This window comes from Lutjanus erythropterus, chromosome 2 (genome assembly GCF_056507025.1).
Source record: "Lutjanus erythropterus isolate fLutEry1 chromosome 2, fLutEry1.hap2, whole genome shotgun sequence".
Lineage (NCBI taxonomy): Eukaryota > Metazoa > Chordata > Actinopteri > Lutjaniformes > Lutjanidae > Lutjanus > Lutjanus erythropterus.
This window is the reverse complement of record NC_139318.1, coordinates 39493768-39516368: the sequence shown is the minus strand read 5'-3', so window position 1 is coordinate 39516368 and position 22601 is coordinate 39493768. Positions and strand designations below refer to the sequence as shown.

The window sequence follows — 22601 nt, the reverse complement described above, 5'->3', positions numbered from 1 at the left end:
CACTGTCCAAAACACACAGAGGCCTGCCAACCAGTCAGCACCCAGTAACACACACCCGGATGAGCGCAGGAGGGCGAGGCCCCGTACATCGCTGCTTGCAGCTTTGATTATGGTTATTTTCTACAATTTAAGACTAGCCAATCTAATACAAGAATCAGTCTAGTTGTTTTGACAAATTACTGTCAGAGTGATTTAACAGCAGATCAGATAATTCTCCTGAGGTAGAGGAGGAACGCAGTATAGTACCGTCTCTTTACTGCTGTTTTTCTGTGTTTAGCATTAAATTATTTCATATATGAAGGAGAGCAGCTCTGTGTATAGTTGTGTGTGTGTGTGTGTGTTGAGGTGAGTGGCCTGCATGTCCGTATTTGGTGCCATTTTCAATTTAAGCCAGTGCTTATCATTTGGTCACCGTTATTCATCATCATTACTACGTGGCAAAGACTGAAGGTTAAGGCTAATTTGTCTCCTCTCACATTCACTTTCTCTGCCTGTCCCTTTGTTCATACTCCAGTCTCTCTCTTTCTGTTTCTGTCTTTCTATCATTCTTTCAATCTGTATCCGTCTGTCTTTTAAATGTGTATCTAGGTTCATTTTTACTAACTGACAAATTCGTGAGGAGCAGTCAGCCTTACCCAAATGGAACATTATTTATGCTAATCTAATAATTAGCTGAAGAAAGTTGATGATTACTCTGGGGTAAAAGAAACCACCGGACCTGTTGCCCCTCCCTGCAGCAATCTGCCCTCAATTAAAGTCTTTAAATAAGTGACCTCACACCTCTCTGTATCCTGGCAGGGGCTCGCTCAGGGATAGTCAGCACGCAGGCTAACCCTTCCTCCCACCTCCCTTCCCCTTTAATTATTGAAGAACACTCCACAACTCAAGATGACTGTAAATATAAATGACTGAATGATTTAAAACCCTACAATTATCTAGCTCATTCTTTAAACCAGTTATTACTATGGTTGTGCAGCAAGAGGTGAAGTAGTTCAATGGATGAATTACTCCTAAACTGTGCAATGTCTTGTATCTTTGACATAAAGTATCATCAGATTGAATATTTCCTCAGAAAATGCATTTTACAACATAAAATCTGTACATAACTTCCAATATAGCAGATGTTTTCAATTTCTTTTCTGAGCCAAGGAGAAAAAGATAGAAAGTTACCCCCTAATGTACGTAATATTTTGGAATAATTTGACATATTGTGTTTACACTTAGATATAGATTTTACTTAAACATGTGAAAGAACAACACAGAATAAATGAAAGATATGAGAAATGTATTAAAAGTATTTGCACCTTGTCAACACAGAATAATCTTAATGTACATTCACACACATCAGAAGAGTGTTTCACTCTGAGTGCATATATAAATATAATGCAGATTCTGATTATTGTTAGATAATGTACAACAGAATATGATCAGTCTGTGAACTAAATAATGTATGATCTGATGTACAGTATATTATATATATAACAATAAATCTAATAATAGTCCCAGCCTGTGACTTGATTGTACGAGGCCTATGAAATTGTTTGTGTAAATAAGGAATGTTTGCTAAAAGTCTAATCATAAAATACATGCAGGCTATAATGAAGCATTTTGTCAATAAATAGATTTTTGAATGAATATGAAGATTTTTCATGGACCCCCAGGCAGAGTGCCACGGCCCATTTGGGGGTCCCCAAACCACTGGTTGAATGTAAGAATTATATTTAAATTGTACTTAAAGATTTACTTTGATATTCTGTATCTTTGAACATCGTCAGATTAAATGTTTCTTTAAAAAATGCATTGTGAAAGTATAAATTAACATTTTATCCTGACTTTTATTTGAAATGACTAATTTGCACTCTGTTATTACCCTGTTTACAAAGTACCATGGAATCTGTATATTACAACTTGTACACTTGCTCATGGTTTTATTTCACATATCTTGACCCTGGAGTTTTGTATCCACACAGATAGTTTCTTTTCTATGTGCAGATGCACTGTTGAAAATTCAGTGTAGGTGAATGGAATTCTGTTTGCGGCGCTCAGATGAATGAAAAATTCCATCCATCCATTATCTATAACTGCCTGTCCTTTGGAGGATTGATTGAAAAAAAGGAACTTTAGAAATACCAAACAGTGAATAAACACGTGAACACAGCATGAAATTAAATTAAATTTATGTAAAGACACAACACACTTATTCATTGCTCTACATTCCTGTCCTTGATCGTTCCTTTAGCTGCTCTGTATAAACTCAAGTAGATGTACTCAAGCTTTGACTGTGACAAGGATTTCTGTCAGTAGTAAGGTACACAAGTTTAAATGTAAAGTAAGAGATTCTTGTTGATTTTTCTTTCATTTTTCTTCTAAGTTTAAGTACCTGATGGAAACAAACGGTAACCTCAGATATCAGTAACGTTTTGCCCAACAAGTGATGAATCTGTGGACCCTTTTGCACCAAATTAGCTCTGGTTCTTAAACCAGTTCTGTTCCATGTTCTTGGAACCTCTCTGCTATCAAGTGAACCAGCCCACTTTTCCACCAGTTTTGAGGGGAACCATTGTAATCAAGGATGTCATCTACAGAGGGCGTTACACAGCGAACAACGACCAGTTAAATATTACACGCCCACTTTGGTTCCCAAGAAAAGCCTGCTAATTTTTGTCTCAAGGTGGGGACAAACTTTTCATGTTCCTAACCAAATTATTTTTGATTGAAATGCTCCAACACTGATAAAAATGTGGTGCTTGAACTGAAAGTGGGCCAGCGGCATGTTGGTGGAAAAGCCCTGTTGTGGCCTTAAAAGATGAATAATAATAATAATAATAATAATAGCAATAATAACAGTGATAATGATCAAAATAAACTTTGTTTGCATAGTACCTTTTATACAAGAAATGCCAAGCGCTTCACATAAAAAAATACATAGAATGAACATAAAAACATGAAAATAATGCTGTAATTAATGTAAAATAAAACCCACAAATAAGATAAGATGAGAATATAGTACACAGAATGCATCTTCACACTGATAAAATCCACTTGATAAGTTTTGAAATGCAGTATATAGAATGCAAAAAAAGGAAAAAAATATGAACATGTTAAAAGAAGTGCAAGAAAGGCTGTAGGTAGCGTGTTCGAGAGCTTTGGTGGCTGAACTGACAAAGGCCGCAACCCTGACTTTTCTTCAGCTGTTTTTGGGAACCTCCAATAAAGCGGCTGCAGACAATCGCAGTGGCCTTGAAGGCAAGTAGGGAACAAGAGAGTTAGAAATGTAGCTTGGTCCAAGTCCATTAAGGAAAACCTCAAAATCAATTCTAAATATTGCAGGAAGTCCGTGCAGAGCAAGTAAAACTGGACTCATGCGCTCTCTCCTCTTCTTTCTGGTTTTTGATGAGCTGAGGTCTCTCAGTGTTTTTGTTTTTGTCTTTTTTTTTTTTTCAAGTAGACCGGTAAAAAGCATCTTCAGTAATCAGGTCAGCTTTGGACTGGAAGCTCAGATCTGATTCTAGGAAGACAAGACTTCAGACATCAGATTTAATCCAGGGAGTCAATCAGCTCAGATTATTGAAACCAATTTTACAGCCTTGCTGCTGTGAGTCAGTCTAATTGGCCTTTAATTGCAGCCCTCTCTGTGTGCCACAGCAAGGGCGAGCAAACCATACACTTATCAAAGATACTCTGCCATCCACTTTTACACTTACACATGAGTCTGTGGCAAACTACGGATATAAAATGTGGCTTTTTCCAAGGTAACATATGCAAACAAACCAGGAAGCAAATTTTAGCAAGCTGTTAAATTTCATGCACAATTTAGTTTCTGTAAATTGAAATTTATGATTACAAAACTGCATAATGGGAGTACTTTGGCAGATTTGCCCGGCACCTAGTCAGAGGTGCACCTGTTGTAAAGCTCAGAGCTGTGAGCTGAGATGGCGCGTACAGCAGGCAAATCCATTATTATAACTCAAATCCAGCAGTTGCATTTTTCCTGCTGGGACTGACTCTCACTGTTGATTAAGTGCAGCTTTAATCACTGTTGAGACCCTGTGTTGGCAGTACCTGGCCTCGCCTCCTACAACAGGGACTAAGTCTCTGGCTGATTATAACATTCACATGCTAATAACACCATTTATATTACATACCTGGTGAAGTGTCTGTCTTTATATTGTGTGGTTTTGACGTAGCCTTAAGGAGAGTTTACAGCTGGGCTCAACTGTGAGGGCGAGATTCATGCTGTCAATAAGTCCAACAACAAAACAAGCTGCTAACAACAGAAGTTTGTATCACCGTTGTGAGAAGAAATAAAAAAAAAAGTTTCTCCTTTTTTTTTCATTTCAGGAGAGGAGAATTCACCGGGCTGGTTAAGTGGAGAGGATGAAGGAAAGACGATGGCCCCCTTTTGGTATCCGCTGCTCGCCTGTCACATGCCCGTCTTTGCCACCAAGTCACCAGAGAGAAAGGTAAATCTGCTGCCACTGTTACAAGATTAAGATAATTTCTTTAAGAGAACCGTTCTACCATAAGTTTTAAAGTTTCAGACGATTAAGATCAGATTAACTCTTAAACAGAAGGTACATGTTTTAAAAGGAAGTGATTTAAATATCATAGGGTTCATATTTGCAATGATTCTGTTGGCTGAATATGATAAAAATGGAATATAACACTCATAGGTATGTTTTCATTTGTGTGTTTTCACCTGAAAACAAGAATCGTGTTTTCGTTACCTTGGAATGAGCCCTTTATATCGACCATCATGGATCCTCTTCCGTGGAGGTCACCGTGCTGCATGTTGTCATGTTTCTACAGAAACCTGGAGCAGACAAATATCGAACAAATAAATGAAACACTGGCTCTAGATAGAGCCTTTTACGTTTTGTGAAGGTTTTGCAGCACAACCTTTTTTCTCTGAAGGTACTTTCAGTGGAACAACTTTTCACACTTCACGCACACACACTTTCACACATTAGGAGGGAGACATCACAGGATCCAGCCTCCTCATTCACTGCTGATGGTCGAAGCAGCACGGCGAGTACAGTCCATATGTCAGCAAACACTGGAGGACTACAGTATACCTGGACCTAGGTTTAGAAATATGGAGAAAGTTGTATTACAGAACTGCGGTGTTGTTATTTATTGTGATGCAATAATTCTAAAGAGAAACCACCCATATACAAAACAGCTAGATATGAATGTCTTTTGTAAATAATAATGAATTAAATACCTGTCATAATTAAAGCAAGAAGTAATCAGCAAGCAATGTAACTAGTACGGCAAAACCTCTGATATTTTCGATATATATTATCATATAAATCCAACCATATCTGGTCACAGCCTGGATGAAAACTGATATACTGTATTTATAACCATAATTGATAAGTTAAATGTAAAAATCACCCTTCTTTATGTGGATGTCCAGTCAGTGTTGATGGTAAATGTAGTCAGCTTTCTTGATAAATATAGCACACAATGAGGAACATATTCAACTGAGTTCTCCTGCAAATGCATTGCACATGAGCTTCTGATGCCCATGCCCGTGTTCCTGTGCATCAGCACACTAAATATCTATAAACAGATTATCTTCATATGAATATGCAAAATTTGCGGGAGAGATTTTTGTATCGGCAGCGTTGTGGTTTTTGTTTGTAGTCCAAGCTGACTAATCGTGTTTGATGGGCTTTGGTTGAATGCAGGTAAACACACAGTTTGGTGAGCGAAAGAAGCGGAAGGCATTGGCTGAAATGTAGCCTCGGAGCCTGATTGTCAGCTATGACGATTGTGTTAGCGTTATTAATTTATCTGCATTCATATGTGATATCTGTTTGTAGAAATTAGACTCCAACTCCATTATCATGTCTTGAGTTATTACAGTTATTACTTCGCTGGCTAAAACATCTAGCACACCTCCTAGCTATCTAGATATGGAGACTAGAAATCAGAGCTGAAATAGCCTGTGACACTAATGACATCACTGTGACATCACTGGATGCAGGAAGAGCAACACATTTTGCAGCAGGATAACTGTCAATATAGCACACAGTGAGGAATTTATTGCTTCAATTGACAAAATTTAACATCAACACTGATTGGACACAAAAGCTGGTGAGTCTTCCCTTTAATCGGATGCACAACAATAATACTAATACTATTAATACTAATAAAGTGATGAAGTATTTCAGAATAAACGATGGAATCAATGACATTTTCAGGTGGATGGTCTCCCTGTTGGTGTGAGTTTAAAGTTTCAGATCACTGCATCTTTCTGAGCTGATGATTTGCACTTAAGCTGCAAAGATTTTGATGTGTTGAATGTTTATAAACTGGCAGTGTTTATACTCAGGAAGCAAAGTGCCTCCCTTCGGATCAATCTGTCAGAGCGATTTGACTTTCACCGACGCTAACTTCTCCTCTGAAGCAGCCGTTAGTCCATATCGGTGGTGAAATCTTTATTTTAATGAAGGTTTTGTCGAAAGAGATCATAGTGCCATTTAACACAGTCGTTTCACATTCAAGGTAATCAAAACCAGCTTGCCTCGCCCTAACAGCTAAAAATACATCGTCTCAGTCATGATCTCACTCAAAAATACCCAGACTGTTGGAATTACAAGGTGACACGAGAGCATCCCCTCAAGATGCCGGCTGAAGAATTTCCGATCAATACAAGCTGTTAAGACCTAGAAGGCTCCAATAGATCAAATGGTCAGCGCAGGTGAGAGATAGACTAAAAGGGTTTTAGAAGTCAGTGGAAATGGTATGAAATCAATTTGCTGGGGCTGAAAGATGATATTTCCAACCACATTTTCTACCGCTATAATGTGGTTACGGGTCCTACTGAGCAAGGTGTGTGGTGGGGGGAGCCAAATTACCACAGCCACCAGGGGAGGAAGTTATAAAGTGATCATGCAATTATCTTAATGGCTGTGGGACACCCTAGCATAAATCAATGTTCCAACATTAGATTAAGACCTATACAGCAACCAGTTGTCTGCTGGACGAGAGAGGAAGGTGAGTTGAAAAAAAAAAAAAAACAGCAGCTGGAAGTGCGGCAAGTGTAGCTTTGACACGGTGGGGGGATTTCCCAAAAGATCTCGCCGGCGTTCCAGAGTATTCTGCAAAAGTGTGTTACACCTGGCTGGAAGCGGAGCCAAGTCAATTAATATATTTTGAGCCAGAGGGACCCTGCGGTCTCTGAGGATGTGCTCATATTCTCGACAAACAAATGAAGCACCTGAGCACGCCAGTGAAGGGCACGGCGGCCGTGTCAGTCACCAACGTGGTTTACCATGAAATTGTTTATCTTTATTTTATGAGATACATCAAATGGAGCTCGTATGTTTTCATACGAGGCGTTTCCAAAAAAGAGCTGTGATGGTCGCAAATGTTATTAAAGGGGCAGTTCACCCCAAAATCAAAAATAGTGTGCTTTTTATGCATGTAGATTGTTTTGGTGTTAGTTGGCGAGTTTTGGAAATACAGACTGCAGACGTTTGCTTTTTATAGAATATAATGGAATAGAGGTGTGAAAATGTCATGGCGGTCATGACATGCATATTGTTATTTCTTTCATGATTTAAAAAAAACCCTCATACTTCAGTCATGTGGAAGGTGTTTGGTTGCAAAAGGTCAAATGTACAATAAATCATGGTGATATATAAGAAGTGCAAGAAGACTGTGCAAAAGGAGCAATAAAACAAACTAACCACCTCAAGCAGAAGTATCCAGTTGAGTGCGAGGAGAGCCAGAATTTCTGTGAAGAGAGCTCAACAGCTATTGTGAGATCTAAACCAAAAATATTTCTCAGCATTTTGTCATATTGTCAAGAATATCATCATTGCAGATTACCCTAAAATATCCTGATATTATTTCTAGTGTTATTCCGCCCACCCATATAATAGAACTAGTTGGCACTCGGCTTGTGGCGCTGAAGTGGCGAAAAAAAAAAAAAAAGCATTTGAAAAATTCAGTCACAATGTTATGACCCAGCTAATCCAGAGACCTTGTTCTGAGGAGTTTCATGTAGGAACTATTTTCTTTCTATGGTCTTTCTGCAATAGAATGTGCTGGAAACACTTAGCAGTAGTAGTTCCTACATGAAACTCCTCACAACGAGGTCTGTGGATTACATTAACTAACAGAGCTCATGATTTGTGTCAAGAGACACTGGTGTGTTCAGTTTAAGCCAGAAGTCAGTGAGTCGTCGCACATTTTTTTATATTAATTGAATTATTCAAATATGTATTTTTGGGGCATGAAGTGAGCTCCCTGTTAGATGCTAATTGCTACATGGGTAATGATTCTGAATGTGACTGAACATTTTTTTATTTCGACACAGTATAACACAAGTCTTCTTGCTGAAAACACGGGATTAAATAACTTCACAAAAACAAATACTCGCACTATGGACGATGTGCACTTACAAATTAAATCACTAAATTGCAAACTCATTCCTCGACCGAATTAAGCTTCCTGTCCCTGGCTGAACCCGCTGTGTCTTCAATGTCCCGTGTCCCCAGAGTTGTGTTAGAGCTGCTGTGACGTTAAATCCACTCAGGTGCTGTAGTTACTGGTCAGCCGGCCTCCATTGATTGTTGATGCTGTATCCCATAGAACTGCTAACTGAGCTAACTTGCTAATGGCAGCTTCAGCACAGTTAGTAGCAGCGTGCTCTAAAAAACATCTGTGCTGCAGTAATCGCCCGGGACAACGACGCAGCGCAGCTCTCAAATGGAATTTGACTTTTTAATTTTTTTTTTTTTAATGAATAAATGGAAATGTGGTCAACTAAAACTCTTGGCACCGACTAATGGTTAAGTGGATTAATTTTTTGGCACTTTGAGCACCACAAGCTGAGGGCCATCTAGTCCCATTATATTGAAGAGAAGGCAGACAACTCTATGGTTGATATCTCCAAAACTTGGCGACTCAGACCAAAACTGTCTAGATGGATGAATAGCACTACAGGTAAGAGGAAAAATATGTATTTTTTGATTTGGAGGTGAACTGTCCCTTTGAGACTAATATGAGATTGTGGTTCTGCTTGCATTGCTGTGTGTGCAACGATATGTTCATGTGTGTTTTCCTGCCTCTATATATGTGCTAGAGTTGCATATTCCTCTGTATTTGTTTGGCTATATGCTGCACTTCTGTGCATCACAAGAATGGCTGTGTGATAGGAATGGGGGCCTGGGTATCAGAAAGCTGAAGAGGTAAGCAGTAGTATTTCTTTCCCTTTTTTGACTAAAGAGAAGGTAGCATTAAATGGAGTGACTTTAAGTCCTTCATGCAGAGCAGACTGTGATTAGGGGCTTAACTCAGCAGCAGCCCCCCTCTCCCTCTCTGTGTCTCCATCTTTGCCTCAGCCACTGCCTCTGGGACACACACGCCTCTCTGTGCCAAAGCTCCGCAGCATCTCTTTCTCCAGCTCTTGCAGCTTCTCTTGGCAGTCTGAGTTACAGTGAGTAGAAAGGATGAAGAAAAGGAGGCAAAAAAAAAAAAAAAAAAAAGAAATCCCAGATTAAAAGAGATGTGGCCGAAGGGGCTGAAGCCATTTCCTACAGAAAATAAAGTTCTAAAGCAGCGTAGCATGAACAACATGCACAGGTCACCTAAGGGAGCTCAACCCACTGCTGGCTGCGTGCAGCTCTGTGCACCCCGGTCCACTCGGTGGGAGCTGGAGAGGGCTACTGGGCGAACTCGTTAGGCACCGGAGATAAACCTTATCACAAGTCTGCTGAGTGAGAACAGCGGGGGCAGACTGAGTCCTCTCAATTTATCTCCTTCACTTTCTCCCTCCCTCTCTTTCCCTCCCTCTCTCTCTGTCACACACACACACTGAGAATCAGGTGCTATCTTGGTTAATAGACAAACCACATTCTGATGGTCCTTGTTGTTTAAAGAGTCAGTGCACGCTCCGTTCCGGTGCCCTCTCTGCCATTTTGAAAGATGAAACAGAGCAAGTTTGGCAGTTGGCCCGCAGGGAGGGTGTGAGGTACTCGGGTTAAGGGATTAATAGGAGATACTATAGCAGAAAGGGTAACAGCTGAACCAGATCTCTATACAGTAGAATCAGCTGTTAAATGGAACGATTAATACCATTTTCTGCACAAGTAGCATGTTGGTACGTGATGTCGATCTTAACAGGATTGATGCTTTTAATTAATTCGGATAAAAAGATTAAATCTGAGTCTTTGACTGAAATCTTACACAGAAACCGCACTTGCACACGTTGCTATTATTTGTAGCCTTGTTCCTAAGTACGCTGATGTGATGCTAGCATAAATCACCGTGTCAAAACAAGCCAGTGCAAAAAAGTTTAAATTAAAATACACAGGATTGTTTTTCGAAGTTGGCTCCTCCTCCCGGCTCAGTGAACATGAGAGGTAGAGAATGAAGGAAGTGAGAGAACATTTGCAAAAACAAATTGTCTGATTGTTTCACAACTGTTACATGTTAAATCACAATAAACTGACACCTCTTTGCATGTGAATACGGCTAAAGAGATCCTCAGTCTGCTCTGTCGGTGTGTGTGTGTGTGTGTGTGTGTGTGTGTTTATCTCTTCCTGCATCTCTCACAGACAGAGAGTAGAGGAGAGAGTCAAAGACAGCAATGTATCTGTTACCGAAAACAGCAAACTTAGAACAAAATACGGAAATACAGGAAGCGGGCAGTGTCTGTGTGGATACAAAGACCTACAAATCTGCCTTTAAGTCAGACAATCAGCAGCAAATAAGTTGTCCAACATTTTAATCATCAGTGAATAATTTGTCAAGGAAAAAAAATCCAAACTTGAGTTAGCCTCATCCTTTTAAAATGTGACTATTTACGGCTTTAAATAACTCAATTCAAACACCTTTAAAGATGTCACCTTGGGCTTTTGTAACCTGTGACGGATATTTTCTAGACTAAATAAATAATTGATAATGAAAATAATTGTTACTTGTGGACTTAAAATGGACACTTGACCTTTTATTTTGTATGTCATCACACTGCCTCAGATGTAGAAGCCAAATCTATGAATAATATTCATTTTTTTTTTTCACTAAAAACTTAACAGAGGCTTTTTGCTGGCATGGATTCCAAGGGTAGATTGTACAGTTCTGTAGTATCTGGAACTTAACTAAGCTGGACAAGTTCCACTGTTCTTTCATCTCCCTGTTTGACTGCATGAGCCTTGCAGAGTTTCAGCTGTTTCTTTCAGTTCAGTCCAGCAGGCTGTGTAAAGTCTGAAGCCTGGAGACCTATAATGGATGTATTTATGAAACCCAATACTCTGACAGCTCAGCAAGCTGTAAAACAACATTTGATGGCGTCACATAGTGCATTGGGAACTGAATGGCTTAAATTATGTGCCTGTCTCTATCTAGGACACATATTTTCCTGTGCACAGTATTTCTCTACGAGCGTTCATTCAGCAAAGCTCTGAAGAAGATCAATGCCCGCATCCCGTCCTGATCCAAACACCCTCACAGAGGTGCATGCGCATACTGTATGTGCAGTATTTTACGGTGAGGGGACAGGAATCCCTCGGCCGCATAATGATTCACAAACGCCTCATATCTCCTCCAGTAGGAAAGCACCTCTTCCTCTGCAACTCTAAAAGGTTCTTAAAGATCCGAGGCTACAAAGACTTTCGAAATAGTAAAGGGACATGTTTCCAGACTCCGTTTATGAGGCATTAGGCTAGGACGGGGTTGAGGATGGCTGCTATGCCAGAGCTCTTATAATACCTTGGGGGATTTCATCATGTATGCTTTGAAGTGCGGAATGACAAACTGGAAAAGGGTTTGGGCTGCATCAGGGTTAGCTTCCTTTCTCTTTTTCTGAGAGGATTAGCTTCTGTGTCTCAGCTCAGAAAACCGCAAAGCCTGGCCACATCTCAGCCCTAATACACTCCACAAGTTTACACAGATCACACAGATCACCATAATTATTTATTTATGCACTTATGCTTGTCTTTTTCTTGTTTTTTTTTTGAGTGGGTGTAATTCATCCTTGAAATCCATTAAACATGTTATAGATCATTTCTGTCTTTGTCGTCTGGTGGAACCACACTGTCCTGGGTCAGTACTGAGGTCTGGGCTTGTTTACTGAACTAGCTGGTGCTTTTGGGGGTCATGTTGTGCATGTCCCTCTCATTCGCTGTGTCATCCATCTTCCCTGCTGATGGAGTGATAAGAGAGCAGCACTGTGCATTCAGCCAGCCACATGAAAGTGACTGCATGTACAGAAAATTAGCTTGTTTGACAGCAGCAAATACACTGTGTTCGTGGCTGCGTTCAGAGTGTTGTCTGGTGAGTGACTGATTTACCACCGTAATGACTCGAAGCTCTTACCGCCAAGATGAAGGAAAGATCTCAATGTGAAGGCTGTGTGTGTTTAGCACACCACAGATGAGATACTGTGTTATGAAATATGGATTAAAAAGGAAAAGGACAGTGTGAAAAGGTGGCCTTTCCCTGGTGCAACGCCTTTCTGATGATTTATTTCCTCTCCACCGTCTGGCCTGTTTTTTTATTATAATTTTTTGTAGGTAAAGCCATCAAGTTGACACCTTACGCAATGCTTCTCCCTCTGTTTTTTTCTTGAAGGTCGTTTGCTACCTCTCAGAGTAGCAGATATCAGCCACCTCTCTGATTTGTCGAGAATAGATGCCACAGCATGGATTAAAAGCTCGTTCTAACCACAGATCCACTGGGGTGTAGCAGCTCCCCTTTCTAACTCTGCAGCAATATCCTTCTGGCAAACAGAAAAACACAAACAGTGGGAGGCGCATGTGCTTGAGACTGTTTGGAGAGAGCACACCGTTCTCTCTCAGACCTGATCCTCATCAAGATTAGTTTTCTATGCTTATAAGCAACTCTGGATAATCTACAGTGTGCAAGCTTTTCTGTGACTATGAGGGTCAAATGAGTCGTGATGACGACCAACAATATTGACTGTGCTGTGCTTTATTTCAACATTTGGCTGTTTTGGCTTCATCATCATTTGCACAAATGATGCTCAGATCTTTTTGCCAGTATGCCATCAGTGGCTACCCACCAGCTTCTTAATGTAGGGGACACGTTTTCTACTTCAATTCAATTCATATCCACAAAGTAATGAGTTCATAAGCAGAACATGAGTTTCCGCATGATGTTTGATTTTCATTGCATGGTTGGTATTTTAGGCTTGGAGACTTCATTTTAGCGTAATAGATGCTCTGAAATAAAACTAAATATCTGGCATCCTGCAGTCAGAATCTAATGTGGCATCTACTAACAAAATCAACAGGTGCTGTCTGCAATATTAAAGCCACTGGAAGCCCAAATTCACAGCCTTCCAACTATATAAGGTTAGAGTCTCATGTACAAATTTGTAAATATCTTCGAAGGTGGATAAAAGATGTTGCTGTAAAAAGACACATATGTATAGCCACATCTTAAGTTAGCTAATGTTCACAAAGTGCTACCTAAATAGTTATCTAACATACATCAATTGTTTGCTAATTTATCTCATAGCTAATGTTAGTAAAACGCTACCTAACTAGCTACTCTACATGAATGTTATCTAGCTAGTTAGCTAGTATTTTGCTAATATTAGCTAAGTTAAGACGTGACTATATATATCCTCTTTTTACAGGCAGCTGTGGCTCAGGTGGTAGAGTTGGTTGCCTCCTGAAGGTTTAGTCCCTACCTCTGTCTTGCCACATGTCGAAGTGTCCTTTGGCAAGACACTGAGTCCCCATTATTTCCCCAGCCACTTCGATTCACCGGCCTGTGCATTTCCAAATTGCTGGCCGGATAATCCCCTTCCCCCCTATAAATGTAGGGGGTTGTATCAGGAAGGGTATCCGGTGTAAAAAGCCTATGTCAAATCAAATGTACACATCCGTGCTGGGTTGGGCAGGTCTGCCAGACAGGAGACGGTCCACTGTGGTGACCCGTAACTGTGGCAGCCATAACACAAAGAAGAGGAGGAGAGGTTCCCCCAGCAAACGTATTTTAAATTCAAAAGGAGTTTTTCTTTACACCACATAACATATTTAGCTACAGGAAATGGAAAAGGAGAAAGCTGAGAGAGGTTCTGCTGGGTTCCCAACTTGTTCAACTTTTTGTGGCGAACAGAGCAAGCAAGTCCTTGTCCTTCTTTCTGGTTGATTGAATTGATTCCAAGAAAGCATAGATGTCAGCTTCAGTTCCTTCAGAAAATGCTGTCTGATGGCAAAGTAAAGCAGTGAAAATATTGTGTACACATTTTTTTGTAGGCTAAAATACATTTTGCTGCTGTCCCCATCCAAATATCAATCAAAATGTGATCTGCCATGCCGTGATCTCCCACAGTCTTGGGAAATCATCTGTTGTCTAACAACAAAATGAGCTGTTTTTTCAACTAGGTTTTCTAATAGTTATGAACATTTATTTTCACTCAGATGTTGCTTAATGAGACATTAAACTTTGACATCATATATGCAAATGTACTATTTTAAGACAGATTTCCAGAAGTTTAAATGTTCTGTCAAACTGTGATGATAGTTTTGTTTTTTTGTTTTTTTCACAAGCTTCACTCTGCAGAGATTTATTCAGTATAACGTACCTCCTGATCAATATTTATTTGATGAACTGTTTGTTGATGTACTGAGAATCACACTCAGAGAAACTGAACTTCCTCTACGTCAAATCTGGTTGTAAATTATGGAGCCATTCTCAGACTTGGAAGCTTTTGAAACATGTACACAGTTCTCTCCCCACAAACAGACCACCGCTGCTCATCCTCCGAGTTCAGAGGGGGCAGACAAGCTTTTGGCATGCAGAATATGAGAATGCAGAAGGAAGTGTCAATCTAATTTCTCTGTGAGCAGCCGGATCACAGCAGACCTGTCGCTGGAGCTGATACGGCCTGGCCCTTCTGGTCAGCGTGGCTCGGCTCAGGAAAATCCCAACTCCAGACACACCAAACTTGTCACTGTCACAAATACAGGGGGGCAGTGACAGCACACAAGCTCTGACTGCTTAACACTCTCGATCAAAGAGGACCTCTCGCTGGGGTCAGGGCAGAAGTCAAACTTTGGCATTCGCGGAGAACAACTCTGAGGGAGTTGTGACAGTTTCCAACATCTTGGCTAATGTACCAGGAGTGTACAGAGGTCAGGCTTTCTTCTTTGTAGATCTGGATCTCTACTCTGCCAGGGCAACGCAGCATCAGCAGTCAAGTTTATTGAACTCAAGTAATGGTTAGAAGGTGCTTTCAAGCCGAAAGCAGCAACTGCCGGCTGTGCCGCATCCGTTTGCGATAAATTTGAGTCCTGTGTCAGCAGCAAATAAAGATGCAAGAACCACGTTAATAAACAACTGTGAAAAAGAAAACAAAGAGACACGCAAAGATACAAGGTTTTCAGAGCTCATTAGGTATGTTTTTATATGTTCAACAAAATATAAATACACTTTTGTTGTTGTGTGGTTTTTTTAATCCCATTTTTAAGAGTTGAGGTGTAACAGTTAAGACTTGTATTCACAGATAAGGTTTAATTCTCTAACAAATCTGTTAATATCAGTGTTACTTCTCCTTTGCCAAGATAATCCATCCATCTGACAGGTGAGGCAAATAAAGATGCTGATGAAACAGCATGATTAATGCACAGCTGTGCCTTGGACTGGCCATAATAAATATTTATTTCACATAAGGATACAGATATCGTATTTTTCCCCAGAAGGGCAAAGTCATGACCCGCCCTACTCTGCCTCTGATTGGCTTGTACTCGTTGTCTTTGTTGGTTGGGTCGGTTAGATTTAGGCATGAGGAGTGATTGGTCAGGGTTAAGGCCCTTTCACATATTTGTAATATGCAATAAAATACAATTATTTTTGCATCAGTGGCAGAATTTCAGTGAGCAGTGTTGTGGATTTTATTTTTTCTAAGTTTTGCTTCCAACATGAACACATCTGACCAATTGAACTGAATGTTGCTGATAATGTCACATGCTGAACAGTCAGGAATTGCACATTAGCATCAGTGTGATGATGGTGTGTATATCAAGCTTTGATTAACTTTGCAGCAGGGCGACCCCCCTCCTGTTGGAGTGTTGAACAAACTATACACTGTGCACTCCTGGAACTGTGCAAGTCATATCATACATATGTTACCTCAGACATGTGCTTTCTCCTCTGCCACCCCGAAACCCGTCCTGACGCAGCCGTGATACACTTTCAGCTCCTGAACCGGGCAGTGAGACTCACCAAGTTCCTCTCTTTTTCTCAGTATTGGATGTACCCAGTTATATTGTGTTTTTATTTCTTTTTATGAAATAAATGGAGCCTCAGGTCAGGGTCTTGTGTTGTTGATTGCATCAACAATGGGATTTCTTTTTAGAAGCTGAATAATTTATTCACAAAATTGTGTCATGCTTAAGATGAATTATCGTGCAAATTGAAATTTGGCCTCAAAAATATTTGCAGCTTTGTGTCATTTATTTGTGTCACTGTTTTTGTGTAAAGGAATAAACTAGATAAACCAAACAAAGTTTTGCCGACATATGAACTTTTGTTGAGACAGAAACTGTTCACAGTGAGCTGTTGACCTGATTTGTCATTATTTGTGTGCTTGAGAATAAAAAAATGTAATTGAAAATATTAAATTGTTAACCATTAATTCATTGTCTCTTCGATAAGATTTCTCAACAATTTTTGAAATACAAATTTTGGGGTGGATGTAAAAAAAAGATTCAACTTCATCAAAAGAAGAAAAGTTAATTATCTCAACACAGCAGTATTGTGAGGTAAAAAACCTTTTCAGAACTTGAGTTGGGCTCACAGCTAAAAAACCTATTGAAGTCAGCTGCCTTGAAATTTTGAGCTTTCTAAACTTTTTCATTTTTATGGTGTGCTCACTAACAAGAATTTAAACAACTGGGTGAACAGAATTTGAGAGAAATAAACCTTTTGTGTGTACAGAAGAAGTCTTAGTGTTTCTGCTTAACTCACAGAAAATCTGTGCAAAAACAGAAGTGTTGTGCTTATATTGTTGTTGGATGGAATAGATGATGTTAATAACAAAGTGAGAGCAATTATATTATGAATGGCAAGCTTGCCAACGGTACAGCCTTCTCTCCCTGCCGTTCATTGGCCAGGACAGCATTACAGGTTGTGCTGGCAGCACAATGGGCAGCGATGTTGCAGCTGTGTGTGTGCACCGAAATAAAGAGAGGTGTATTGAAATAAATGGTGCAGATACCCGAGAGGCTGTGTTAGCATCAGCATGCTAATACAGGCATGTCATCATTACGTCCTGTGTACCTAAGCTTTTAATTAATTTACTAAACAGCTGGAACAGGGATGCCGAAAAGGATTTGGGATTTTTAATTTGCTGCTGTAATGACGGGATCAAGGTGGTTTTATAACTGCTGACTCTGGGTTTCACAGTTAGGGTGTGCTAAAGAGATTCATTTACTTGGTGTAAGTTCAGTTTTATTATTATAATTACATGGTAATTACTTAGTAGTTACATGCTTTGCACCTCTCCTAAGCCTGGCTCCTTCACTGTGCATCTTCTTTTCCCTTTCTTAATCATCTTGCCAATAGAGGGCAGTGCAGTGCTTGTGTATATATATATATATAAATATATATGTATATATATATTCACAGGGCAGACACACCCACCGTTTGGCAACGAGGTCATTTACGAAGGGCCTGATCTGTTGCTGTGACAGTTAACATACTAATTACAGGGAATCATAGACACTCTAGCAATGCCTCAGAGTAGAGTCCTCCTTCTCTGGCCCTGGGTTTCTGCTCACTCTGTACTTGTCAAGATAGCATGCAGGAACAAATTATGTACCCAGAAGGGAAATCCTGCAGATCTGCTTAATGTGCTAATTCGGTCACATTCTTCCTCTGTGATTATACATCAATGTGGAGAGAGGGCGATAGGCAAAAACTGCATCAATTCAAAAGGATAGGGAAGAAAGCCCTCTCTCCTCTTTGATTTCCTATTGTGCCAAACCAATCCTGTCTGTTGCAGTGATATGTTCTCTCCTTATTCTCTCTTCAGCTAATTAGTCTTCCTGCTACTTGCTTTCAAGACATGGACAACTACCCCTCTGAATGCTGCTTAATTTATTGTTGTTGGCCAGTGTTAAGAGATTTAAGGAGAGGGTGCTTTTGCCTTCTGCCTTCTCTTAAAGTAGACACAAATGTGAACTTTTGTGTGATTCAGAAGGTGTTTTCACAGTTTAATTGCTGTATAGTGAAACTAATGAGTCGACTTTACCTTTGTTTTTCGGTCCTGTTATGAAATGCCAACTCTTGGGTTGTTCGGCACAGGACAGTTAAATCATGGGTGGAAAATGAAAACGTTTGTTTTAAAATATTCGAGTACAGTCGGGTCCAGACCTTCAAATCTGCCCACTCCACTGAGGTGACTGATTCTCTGGTCTGGCATCGTGACATGTAACAGCGTTTTCTCTATTAAAATGATAAGTCAGTCAGCGCCGCAAGGCGGGATTAACGCTGTTGTCAGGGGATGTGCGGTTGTGTGCCAGAGCCAATGAGTAATAACAACAATGGTGACTGCTAAAGACAAGATAGTCGCTGATGTTTAGCCTGTTTTAAGTTGACTAAAGTACAGCCGCAACAATTAATTGATTATTAATTGTCAACTATTTTGATAATCAGTTTTAGTAATTTCTTAAGAAAAACGTCCAAATGATCAGATTGCAGCTTCTTAAATGTGAATATTTTCTAGTATTTTTACCACTCTATTACAGTAAACAAAATACATGTTTTTGGTTTGTGGGAAAAACAAGATATTTGAAGACGTCACCTTGGGCTTTGGGAAACAGTGATCAACATTTTTTATCAATTTTCTGACATTTATGTAGACCAAACAGCTGCTCAAATAATCAAGAAAATAATCAACAGTGAAAATAATCATTAGTTGCAGCCCTAGACTGAAGAAGAGAAGTGAGTAGATAAGCTCAGATTGCAGTATAATAGTTGCTCAAAGGCTACATGCTGTTTGCTGCAACAGAACATAAATAAAAAGTATCTCTTAATGTAATGTGTTTAGCAGCAGAGCTAGCTAATTAGCAGGTAAGAACAAACCTCATGGTGGCCAGTGACCAAAACGAAATGTGATCAATCATCTGATCTTCTTTGTTACTTTACCTGCAACTTCCAGCGTTGCAGCTTCAAACCGTATTTGGGTGACCTCTAGATTTAGTCTGTTTTGATGGCCTGACTTGTAGCTGCTAACTAGTCGGGGTGTGAGAAAAAATGGATCCTGTCAAGTGTCTTGATTCTTTTTTTGTTGATTCCTGAATCAGTTTTTATATACATAAATAACAGTCTGTTAGCTTGATGCTAATACAGTTTGCATTGTGATTATCTTAACAGATTCATTTAACTTCACATGCTTAACATCAAACAAAATGCGTGCTCATACTTTGATCCATATATTTCATCTGATCTGTTGAAGCAAGCTGATAGCTGCTTACTTCACTCACAGTAAACTCAGTTTATTATTGTGGCTTCAACACTCCACTCTGACCAGCTACAGCAACCTCAAAGGGTCAATACTCAAAATTCACAGTTTCAAAGTTCAATTTCATTTATAAATGAAAGTTAATTTAAATGCATACATTGTGTTGTGTGCAATTTTCAAGAGCTCTATTTTGGAGAACATCTTGTTTTCTTGTGGTACCAGCTTAATGAGCAGGTACAGCTAAAGTTAACACAAAGTATTTTCTTTACTTATTTAATATGCAATATAGCATTAATGCTGCTGAAATAAACCTCAAAGACTGACCGACATGTGTTCTCGCATTGTTTTTGGGAACATGAATTATGCTATAGTCTGTAGCAGTGTATGATTCAACTTATTAAAAGATAGTCTAGTGTTAAAAAAGCAAAAATCACAAATTGACAAAGACAGAAACATTAGAAGGACTTCTTATTTCTTTTCTAAGGCAGCAAACACAACACACAGCTCATCTGCACACTTTATGGTTGACTAAAGTAATGTAACCGCCCTTTACAGCACACGGCACGGCAACGCACCAGTGCCGACTTAAAATGAAGTTAGATTCAGGTGAATACGTTGGTCTCTGGTGATTGGTTAGGGAAAATTGAATTCCCCCCTCCTCCTCCGCCAGGGAAATCGGTTAGAGTGGAGGCTGTGTCAGACTGAACATTGAAATGGAGTGTAACGAGTTGACAATTGAGTCTGATATTAGGCAACAAATACAGGCTAGAGACAAAGGGCCTAAAGTGTGGTGGTTGAACACCCAGATTAGTATTTGTGAAACAGTCGTGATTCTTTTTTTTTTGTCTTATGTTATGCCAAGCGGGCCACCAGAGAATCAGGATCCAAGGATTGCAAGGGGCAGATTCAAATTTGGGAGGTGCTCCTTGATGTGCAGAGCCTCCTTGGCAAAAGCGAGCTGCAACCACCACATGGCTAGGACGGAGCTGGCACCAGAGCTGCCTTTGTTCTGCGTTTCCTGCCATCTGATATTAAGGATTATAGAAAGCCTTGTCCACTCTTGTGCCCAGGGTTTCATCCAGGACCCCATGTTGACAAACAGTTGTGTCAGTTTCTGTCTTTGAGGAGGGTGAAGACAGCTCTTCCGAAGCTTGTCTGGGCCCTGTGCGGATGTCTCCTGTCTCTGGCAAAAAGGGAAGGGAAGATGGAGGAAGTGATTGACTACACAGAGAAGTTTTGGCCCGTAGTCCTCTTTTGAACCCATTAATGCAGGGGCAGTACGCTGCTTTCATCCAGAGTTGGAACTGCCATGGCCGCAGGAGTCAGCGGTGTGGGTGTGTGGGTGTGTGGATCTGTGCGTGTGTGTGTGTGTGTGTGAGAAGAGGGGGCATAGCGACACAGCGAATTTGCATCACATTTGTTGGGCGTGTTGCAATCGTTCAGCTAGGAGCGGTGAAGGACACGAGGAAGAAAATCTCAGTCGAGTCATGAATATGAGTTTGTGATGTCCTACCAATGTCAGGCTGTGGCTCTGAGCAGTGATATGCAAAACCACTCTCCAACTTCATTCCACTTATTGCTGATATGATCTGTGGCATAGCCAGGGGAGACAGGGAATCGTTACTGTACAGACAGTGGTTATTAAATTGAGGGAAATGTCCTGAGCCGGTTTTAATAATAAGCTGATAGCCATATGGTTTTGCCGCAAGTCCTAAACACCTCTAAAGGACCTGATACAGGCCTATCAAGAGTTAAAAATCAGACAGTCTACTCAGCCCTCTCGTGCAGATGGTTTAATCTTATTGTCTTCAAATGACTTTGAATATTCTGAACGTAACGCGGGCCTGCAAGCACAGCAGGTGGTTGGCCCTTTGATCTCTGCGTGTAGATGCTGGTGGAATTTAAATCACAGGGTGACATCCAGCTCATGAAATCATAACATGAACAGCAAGTTTCAACTTTGATCCTGTTGTCCTTTTGTATTAGCTTCATTAGAGAGTATGATGTATTGGAAAACAGATAATGAGCAAACAACATTTTGCCGTCCCCGTATGGTTGTGTCATGAGAGTGTCCACAAACAATGTGTGTATAACGGCTTATGTAGCATAATATACAGTGCACATACACCCAGCTGCCAGCTGCAGGATCATATTTGAGGATGTGCTGCATTGCATTATACAGGCAGGTGTTTCTGATGTAAATAGGATGGACAAAATAATAGTAACACCGTAGTGGACTCTATATGAACTAAAGGACATAGGGGCATCATAGTTAGGGGAAGTAGTGAAGAAAAGTTTTTTTTGTTTACATTCTTTTAATTTCTGAATAATTAGTGTCATAACTAAATTAAAATTGGCTGAATAAATCAGTTTAGTTTAGCTTATCAGGATGCGTACACAGGACAAAGGCTAGAACACACACACACACACACACACACACTCACACACACACTCTCAGACAAGAAACGCTCCTGACAATGCAAAGTCCAAATAGATTATATTCAATGACTTAATTAATAGATAGCACCCACCACTTTCCTGACAATAAGTGTACTGTATTCGTACTCGCAAACAGCTCCTCCACAGCCACACGAACACACGAACCCTCTTAAATTTGCAGAAACAAGAATGAATGATTCACGTTTGTATTTATTCCAAACTCTACCGGTTTATTCTACCAGTGACTAGAAGTTAAACAAACGCAAATTTCTGCCTCTGTTCAAGGTCTCCAATCAAAGGATGCTGTTTTAGTACCATTTTAAATCACATTTTACTTATTCTCTCGTGTCATGTGTCCAGGAAATAAATTCCATTAGCTCGGTACATAGTCGTTCAGTTCATTGTGTTTGTTCATGCTTTTGATAAAATAAAATTTCCTCCAATAGCATGCCATGTCGATTAGTCATGTCTATCTAAACTAAAAGCAGATTTGTAACAGAGAGACTGGAAGTTGGATTTAAAAAAAATTGTAAAAGTTCTCTGATGCTCTAAGGCCCCTTGGATTTTTCTCTAAACACTGCTTGGCTGGTTAGATAAAATGTACTGAAATTGCACACACTGCAATGTAGAGGCACTCACTTAAAAACTGATCGTCGTTTTCTTCTTGTTTCTTAAAATAAAAAAAAATCTTCTTGTAAAGTCTTTTTTG

General features: G+C 40.0%; 1 protein-coding gene across 3 annotated transcripts in view; it reads left to right on the top strand.

Moving 5' to 3' along the window:
* arhgef10la (Rho guanine nucleotide exchange factor (GEF) 10-like a) overlaps positions 1–22601 on the top strand; it is a 181937-nt gene that overhangs the window by 117364 nt on the left and 41972 nt on the right. For all 3 annotated transcript variants that reach the window (XM_084739346.1, XM_084739337.1, XM_084739330.1), the window contains one exon: positions 4342–4463. In XM_084739346.1, coding sequence (XP_084595472.1) covers positions 4342–4463 — 122 coding nt within the window. The remainder of the gene's footprint in view (positions 1–4341; positions 4464–22601) is intronic.